The following is a 9,238-nucleotide window of genomic DNA, read 5'->3' on the forward strand; positions in this document are numbered from 1 at the left end:
CTCCTCTTTCTTCTGGTGTTTCACTATCTATTCTTAGGCTCCTACCATTAGGATTTTCATTTACAGATTTCTGATAGTTTAAATATCATCATTGCGGTCATTAAAGAATCGTTCTATTTTTACTTTCTCACACTTTTTCTCTTTGTGGTGGGTTACTCGCATTCAATGTGACGTTCTGCAATGTGTGAACTTCATTTTTAATACTTAGGCAGATAGTGTATAGCAGGATTTTTCTTTCAAGCCTATTTAATGCATTTATCACCATTTTGATTGGAAAGTGCTGTTTGTTAAGTTTGTTTATTTCGTAGAACCATATCAAATAAGATTTGCCATTGTATCCATTATAGTAATAGGAAATTTGGTCGGTTGCCTGTGCATAAGGACATGGGATCAGTTTCCAGTCATTGTCAATACATGTGTATTACTTTTATTTAATTATATTACATATCAATTTCTGAAATTCCGTAGTTGCATATAAATCAAGAGCAGTAATTTAAGCAGCATTGTTCTAGAAATTTTTTTTGTTATACTTAAATCATGTTTATAAAATAATTACATTTCTTACAGATTGTTCACGGGGAGGGACTGGAGAATCAGCTTTTGATAGCCATGAGGCAAAGGGTTCTGGAACATGTTAGTAAGGTAGAATCTTTTGTTCTGAAACTAGTTCCCAGTATTGAGCTGGAAAGGCCCTCACGATTAGCCCAAGTAGCCATTGGCATTGTTTGTTTGTGTTCCAAGGGAAAGGGATCTGTTGAAGATTGTCCTATATGTTGCGAGGAAAAACCATCATCAATGATGGTAACCATGAAATGCACCCACAAATTTTGTTCCCATTGTATGAGAATCTATGTCGATGGAAAATTACAGACCTCTCATGTACCCATAAGGTGTCCTCAGTCAGGATGCAAGTACTACATCTCTGCTTGTGAGTACAAATCCTTTCTTCCCGTCACCTGCTATGCGTCTTTGGAGAGAGCACTTGTGGAAGCTGATATTCTCAACCCAGACAAAATCTATTGCCCCTTTCCTAATTGTTCAGTGCTGTTTAATCCTCGTGAATGTTTATCAACTAGGGCAAGCTCCTCAAGTCAGTTGGATGCCAGCTGTGTGGAGTGCCCCGAGTGTCAGAGGTTTGTTTGTGTGGATTGTGGAGTACCATGGCATTCTTCCATGAGTTGTGAGGAGTATCAAAACTTGCCCATGGAGGAGAGGGATGCTGGGGACATCACTTTGCATAGACTGGCACAAAATAAGAAGTGGAGGCGTTGCCAGCAGTGCCGGAGGATGATTGAGCTCACACAAGGGTGTTACCACATGACCTGCTGGTAAGTTCAACTGCATTTTAAATGGATATATATATTTATATATAATATTTTTTGTAAAAATGGATATGTTACTCATTTGACAATTTTCTGAAAGAACATATTAATTGGGCTACATCTTTCGTGAGTAACAAGTAAGATGGACTTATGCACATCATTAAATCGAAATTCTTTAATAGTACTGAGACATTTTTTTTTCTTATAGAATGTGAAAGGAATTTTTTTACTAAGAAAATTCCATAGTTGTTGGAGTCCATTGTATTCTTTGTTTCTGTGGGAAGTGTGTATAATTTTTTAGTCCAACCCTGTTATGTCAATAAATAATACTCCCTTTGTCCCTCAAGAACAATCCCCCTCCTCATTTTTAGCTTCCCTTCTTCATCCATCTCACAAATTTAATGAGATTTTAGAAGGTTACATTTTTACCCCCATGCCTTAACCACTACATTCATTTATTACACAAGCTGAGGAGTTGGTATTATCGTATTAGTAATGGAAGGGGCAATATTGAAAAATGAGGGGGTTTGTAATGCTTTAAAAACTCCTCAAACTTTGTACTTATTCTTGGGGTGGTGGGTGATCATTGTGGAACAGAGGAGTGGATTGAGGTCTGTATATGCTGATCAGATGTCCTTATTCAATTGAATGTGGAGAACATGAAATCTTCACCTTCAATGCCAAGTTCCGTGGACGTTGGAGGTGTTAACAAATTAACTAGACAGGAGGCATTTTAGGGCATAGACTCTGTCTTATGCGTGAGTTGACTACTATCAGCAAGTCAGTTGCCTAGGCGCAAGTGTGCAACTAGTTAATAACTTGAGTCCTGTTTCTTGAGGGTGACCAGTTAACTACTTCAGTGGGTTCTCACGTAGGGCTTTGATTTAGTACTTTTGTTGATACTTTAGGGTTCTTTTATTTCCTTTTTAGAAACAAAAAATTGGAATCAGCTGCCAAAATGTTGCTGTTATTTTTCACTTTTTATACAGGCATTCACTGCTTCACCAAGCTAATATTGTTGTTGTTTTTCACTTTTTATATACCATTCACTTCTTCAGAAAACTAATATTGTTCTTTTATTTTTCGTTTTGGTGGTATTTAGTAGTGTCTTGTATCTTTTGTTTATTGCATATTTGTGGTCATTATTGCTGTCAGTGTGATACAACAACAAACTAAGCCTTATTTCAACTCAATGAGGTCAGCTACACATGGATCTGAACGACAAAATTAAGGAAAACTGAATTCTAGACAGGGGAAAAGAGGGGGGGGAGGAAGAGATGAGAAGTGAATAATGGAACATGAATGCAAGAAAGATGAAGAATACAAGAATGCAAGATGAGGGGTGAGAGGTGAAAGATGAAAGTAAGAGGAGCAAAGCAAAGCCCAAGAAGTCAGGAGAATCTCAGCTAAATGGGGTTGCCTCTTGCCTACATGGACCTTTAATATTAAGAAACATAATATATATTTTTTTTATGGCTAGTCATCATGTAGTCATGGACGAGTCAATGCTTTGCCTCCTGAAGAGGCCCAAAAACCTACTTATCAGACTCACCACATTGACAAGTTTGGGAGGCATTTGAGAGAGGCTGAGGTTTCTGTTTTAAGATGTACAATTTATAGTTTGCACTGATTGGTGGGACTGATATCAACAATTTAATGAGGTTAATTGATATTTGACTCAAGCATCAGGTTCCTCTAGGTGCAAGAGGGTTTGATAATGTTAATGCTTGTGAGCATGTGGAGGTGGGATTACAGAATTTAAAAAGATACTGTTATTCAATGATTATACCAATTAATTCACTAAAAATAGTGCACATACATGTTTTGTTGGACTTGTAGGGAAACCAAGAGGGAGGTGAACTGGGTAATGCAGAATTCTAAACCTTTCTGCAAATTTTAAATTCTACCCAAAGCTATCCCAACTGATGAATGCAAAGGTAAATAAATAACAAGAGGGAGATTAGTCTGACACTTGGATTTTCCACCATCATGATCACTTTCCAAATGACAGTGATCAAGCCTTCCCACAATTGCTCTACCTTTGTAGCAATTAAACCTTGACACGTTATTTTCTGGGCTCAACCAACCCTATTGTTTCTCTGGGCTTTCACTCAAAACCCAGTTGCTTTCCATATGGTAGCAATCAAACAGTCCCAATCACAGAAGTGATTAGCCCTTAGATATACACAATCTCCTATAATAACTTTTCCAATGAAGGGAAATAACTATGGCTGAATTTACAAGTGAAAGCGCAAGACCTCTACAATGTAGCTATGCAAGCTGAAACCACAAGAAAGATTCTCAATTAGCCGACTCCATTAAGTTGGGATAAGGCTGAGTTTGTTGTTGTTAGAGAAAGAAGAGAGGCCCCAACGGCTCAGCTTTTGGCAGAGCCGGTCGAATGCCCATGTCCGGTTCGACCCCCTTGGAAATAGCCATTATAAAATGAACATTTTATAGCCGTTTGGTCCTGCTGAACTGTCGCTGGTTGTGAGGGACATTGACCCGGGGTCTGTGAACAGTCCATCTGCCCCTAAATCTGCCGGAACCCTTGGTCAGTAAAAGGCCATTATTCGCTCTCCTGAGCTCAGGTTTTCCTGATTCTTGAATCATATGAAAGATCTGGAGAGCTACGATTTGCATGTTTTGAGATTTGGCTAATTTCAACTGCACGATCTCTTAAATTTCCCTTGAAGTTACTGGTTGTTCAGGAACAGAGTACTGACAGCATTGGCTTGGGTAGCACCGTCTGGCTTCGGACTGGTTGACCAGGACATTGTCTGGGTTGAATTTTTGGGCTTGAACAGCCTGACACTTAGGCACTTGACCTTCCATAGGTATTTGGTCAATTTGCCTATTCTAATATACCAATATAAGTCAAAATTGTTCCCCTATGCTCATAAGGAAAGTCACCCAACTAATGTTAAGCCATTATGTCATGTTTGGGGACTTAATAAGCTAAGTCATATGGGGCTGAGAGATATGAGAACCACTTTACAACTTAGGAAATAAAATGCATTACAAGTTGAAAGTTGAAACTAATTCCCAAGTCTTCAATGGTGATGATGAATATCCTTGGAATGTCCTAGCCACTTAAGATTTAAGGCACTGTCCACTTGGTCTTAATGAAGTGAAGCTTGATGTTCAAGTAGGCTTCTCAACTTCCTGCCGGCTTTGTCATCTAAGCTTGATTTGATCTTCCAACTTGTGAAGCGTGCTTGATGTTAAGTTTGTCTTGAATTCTTGACTTGTTTTGAAGATTGACCTGCTTCGACATATTTTGGTGGCGACCCGAATGGGAAGTTCTCTGAGATCGAGACCCGATGGGTCGACCCGCGACTTGGAGTATATAATGTACTGTTGTCTTGTCGAGAAAGTTATTGTATTTTAGGGGTTTTTTGAGTTAGGATTTCAGGGCGAGTTTTTCTCACTGCTGCTTGGGTGTAATCTCTTTTCTGCATAGTGAAACATTTTCTTCGCCCGAGGATGTAGCACATCACACCGGTGTGTGAACCTCGTTTAATCTCTGTGTTGTGCGGATCTATTATCTTTTTATTTTCGTATTTTTTTGGTGTTTGATCTAACACTTGACAATTTCATCCACTTGCTTGGGCTTGCCTTCATGCGATATTTTGACGCTTGAGACCAATTGACCTTTCATATGTAGGCTGTTTTTTGTCAACAAACACGGGTTAATAATCACCAAAAACATAGTCAATATAATGTCTTAACATCTCTTGCATCTAGTTGAAGAGAAACATTTCCTAAGATTGATGATTGGTATCAAATATCGCAAAGTGCTTACTTTAGATATTTTGAGTCAACAATAAACAAGGATGGTGATGTTTCTTAGAGAATTAAAGTAGGATGGATGAAGTGGTGAGGTGCATTCGTAGTGTTGTGTGACCAACATATTCCTGTAACAAGGATTAAAGTATCGGTATCGGTCGTCGTATCGGTCGATCAAAATTAAGATACGTATTGAAGAGTATCATATCGTATCGGAGATACACTAAGATACGCTAAAGATACACACATAAATGGATAGGAAACATTTTTTTAAACACTTTTGCATAAAGAATTTGTTAAAAAAAGCTATTGATAACACGTATTATGCATAAACACTAAATTGAGGGTATCGTACTAAGAATTCAAGGTTTGTAGTTGTCCTATAAATATAAAATCCTTGTTCCCAACCTTAATTTCCACATTAGTTAGAGAGAAATATGGCTGACAGCAACTTTGGAACAAAAACCCTTCAAAAAATCGTGTGTTTTCTGAAAAATTATCCATTTTGGCCATTATATGACCGATACTCACCGATACGTATCGATACTCACCGATACGTACCGATATATATATCGATACTCACCGATACGTATCGATACTCACCGATACGTATCGATACTCACCGATACGTACTAATATATATCGATACTCACCGATACGTGCCAATATATACCGATACGTACCGATCGATACGTATCGATACTCACCGATACGTACCAATACATACCGAAACGTATATTTTACCTCAATTTTATAATTTTCATAGTCGTATCGAGGCATATCGTATCGTATCGATGTGTATTGGTGGTGTATTGATACATATCGGTATATATTGTAAGATATATATCGATACGAAAGGATTTTAAAAATTTCATGTATCGTATCGATGTGTATCGTATCGGTCGGCTAAATTTAAGATACGTATCGGAGGGTATCGTATCGGTATCGGAGATACTTAAAACCATGCCTGTAAAGCTTAAAGGAAATTTCTACAGGATAGTCGTAAGACCGACTGTGATGTATGAGGCAGAATGTTGGGTAGTTAAGAAGCATACTATAGATAAACTGAGTGTAGCAGAGATGAGGATGTTGAGATAGATGTGCGGAAAAACTAGGAGGGATAAAGTAAGGAAAGACTGTATTAGAGCTAACTTGGAAGTGGCCCAAGTCAGGGCAAGCTTCAATAGATTCTCTTGAGGTGGTATGACCATGTTCAATGGAGGCCTGTGGATGCACCAATGAGGAGTAGTGAGGAAAGACATGTAGAGTTTAGGGCTTGACTCTAGTATGACCTCAGATAGAGCTGTTTGGAGGGTTAGGATTCATGTAGTCGACCCTATTTTTGTGGGATGTTTTTGAGGGGCTGCTGTGTTTCCTTTCTTCTTATTTATTTTTTTTCCTTCCCTCTCATGGATCCATGTAACCAACCCCATTTAGTTGGGAACAGGATGAGTTGTTGATGATGGATGGAACCAGATATCTGATTAAAAAAAGGGGCATACCCAGTGCATGAGGCTTTTGCCATTATGGGGTCTAGGGAGGGTCATAATGTATGCAGCCTTTCCCCCTATTCTTGGAGCCTGACTCGAAAGAATGACCACTTGGTCACAATGGAGCAACTTACCATTGCCCCAAGGTCCACCCTCAACCAGACATCTAATTAATTCCTTACAATCTAGATAATAGGAAATTTTTTCCAACTGAATGTTAATATGGAATGGTCATGCAGGCTATGGCTGGCAATCCACCAGTTGTATATCAATACTTGAGTGGGGTAGCACACGAGAAATCTTTGTGTTCAAGCATCTCCAGCTACTGCCCCTTTTTTTTCTTTTTGGTTGGTTTTGGCGAGATGTTTTGTGGTACAGATTTTTTTAGCTTAACTCACTCTTCTGTTCTCCCGGTTTGAAATGAAACATGATATACACCCTGCCATGTTGCATGTCTTTTTTTTTAACTTGAAAACTTGAGAGGTGTTTCTGAATTTTGTTGATGTGTATCATGAAGGATCGTTGATGCTGTGTTTTGATGTTAGAGGGGTTGCTGTCTCTCGTTCTGTACAGTTGATCTGTCTTTGTTAATATAAGTGTAGCATTTTATAAAAAAATAAATAAAGTAATAAATAGCTTGATACTTTTCCAGATGGCAGGTGCACGAGACTTTACCAGCACTGCATGGTATTATTTAATAATGTCTCAGTATTTAGATTTGATTAGCTAGTAATGGCGTTTTTAGGTCATGAAAATATAGAAGGATCCTTGTGGGCGAATTTTTTTTTTTTTTTTCTAATAACTGTTATCCAGGCCTTCGGCCTGACTAGTCTTGCGGGCCCATAATGACCCCACGACCCCACAACCGCATAAACCGGGTCATACTGGGGTTGAATGAGAACCATTCAATTTTCATTGAAAACAGTGAAGAGCACTAAACAACCCCCGTGTGAGTGGCCCCAAGGAGGTAAGAGGAGTCTAACTCAGAACCACGCGCAGCCTGAGGCGAAGGTCCCTTGCCAACTCCGGGTCATACTGGGGTTGAATGAGAACCATTCAACTTTCACTGAAAGCAGTGAAGAGCATTGAACACCTCGGTGAGTGGCCCCAAGTAGGTAAGAGGAGTCGAACTCATAACCACCCGCAATCTTAGGCGAAGGCCCCTTGCCAACTCAGCTACCACCAGCACTGCATGATGTTTATACAACAAAGGTAGTTCAAGTTGTTTGGTGGGTTTCCCATTGTAGTTTTATGGTTTTCTTCTCAGATGAGATACGTCCTTTAGAAAGATGAAATTCTTGGCAAGTATGTTACATATGCTACAGCAAAGGTACAGTGTAGCTTATCTAACTGGGTTGTACACATTCTAGAGCTGTCACACATTGGCTTTAGTTCTCCAGATGAAAGGGGATCTTTTATGCATCCCCCCCTCCTCGCCTTCCACCTTTTTGTCTTAGATTCCTCCATGTTTTTTTATATATAGAGAGCATCTTAATGTCTCAGGAAAGGTCTTAAACTGAAGCCCTCTTGTCATTTTATTTTTGCAGGTGTGAACATGAGTTCTGCTATTCCTGTGGTGCTGAATATAGAGATGGCCGACAGACATGCCAATGTGCCTTTTGGGACGAAGAGGTTTTTGAGAACTCAGTTACTCACTCTAGCATAGACTCTGAACAATGGAGATGGGAATGGGATACCTTTGATTCAATACCAACAGTTATGGATGCATACTCAGAACAAGAGAGATCACAATTAGCACTCATACAGCGTTTCCTTGCTGGGGGGTTCAGCCTAAGCGACCATCCCCCTTGTCAGTCTCCACCCAGGTGTTCAGATTCCTATGTTGACACCATAAAAGATCTCCATCAGCTTCCCTGGCTTGAGAGGTTTGTCTCTGTGATTAGTGATAATTACTATGAAGATTATAACCAATGAAGTGGAAATTGTGGTGAGCTCTACCTTGGTAATAAATTGCTTGATTTCCCTGTATGGTTTTGAAAGGAAAGTCTCTCTGAAGCCATTTTGTGGTGTGGTTTACCCATCACCATCTTTTGGCCGGCTACCTCAGTTGACATGGAGGCCTGGGAAACAAGCGCTATTCTCACTTTCTTAACATGGAATTGGTGGATTTCATGTGTGATTACTGCTTTCTTCTTGAAAGAAAATTTCCATTCACAGAGTGAATTTGGAAGAAAATCCAATCACAATTTATGTATCTTCTTCTGCATTTGAATACAGTGGTCTCAAAGGAAACATGAAAAATGGTCAAAGAATGGGTAATAACAAGTGCATTTAGCCTATAAGGTTCATTCTGTTATGGTTGCTAGTATCATGAATTCATGATTCAAAGTACAATCCATGGAATGCATCCTTTTTGTTTTGTCAATTATTGGTTTGAAAAACATGGGAAAAGGTTTCTGTTGCATCGCTGCCAGATTGATTTCCAGCTCATTGGCTATTTCTGAGGGTGGAGGGATGATCTGGTCATCCTGATTGTCTTGTGATAGGAATTTTTGAATAGATAATAATCTGCTTAGTTTGGGGTCATATTGAGATGGATGATCTTAGTTTACAGATTCAGAGTAGTACTGGGATGGGTGATGATTTCTTTTGTTATACTTGTACCCCTTTATTTTT

The 9,238-nt window shown here is 39.1% G+C and overlaps 1 protein-coding gene across 1 annotated transcript; it reads left to right on the forward strand.

Moving 5' to 3' along the window:
• Window positions 1-564: 564 nt before the first annotated feature.
• On the forward strand, window positions 565-8,987 carry LOC122065958 (probable E3 ubiquitin-protein ligase rbrA; the record flags this gene model as incomplete). The annotated part of the gene is given in 2 exon segments (XM_042629787.1): window positions 565-1,328; window positions 8,149-8,987. Coding segments are annotated over 2 exon segments (1,152 nt in total), but the record flags the coding sequence as incomplete, so codon positions are not given.
• Window positions 8,988-9,238: the final 251 nt, after the last annotated feature.

This window comes from Macadamia integrifolia, unplaced genomic scaffold (assembly GCF_013358625.1).
Source record: "Macadamia integrifolia cultivar HAES 741 unplaced genomic scaffold, SCU_Mint_v3 scaffold2164, whole genome shotgun sequence".
Lineage (NCBI taxonomy): Eukaryota > Viridiplantae > Streptophyta > Magnoliopsida > Proteales > Proteaceae > Macadamia > Macadamia integrifolia.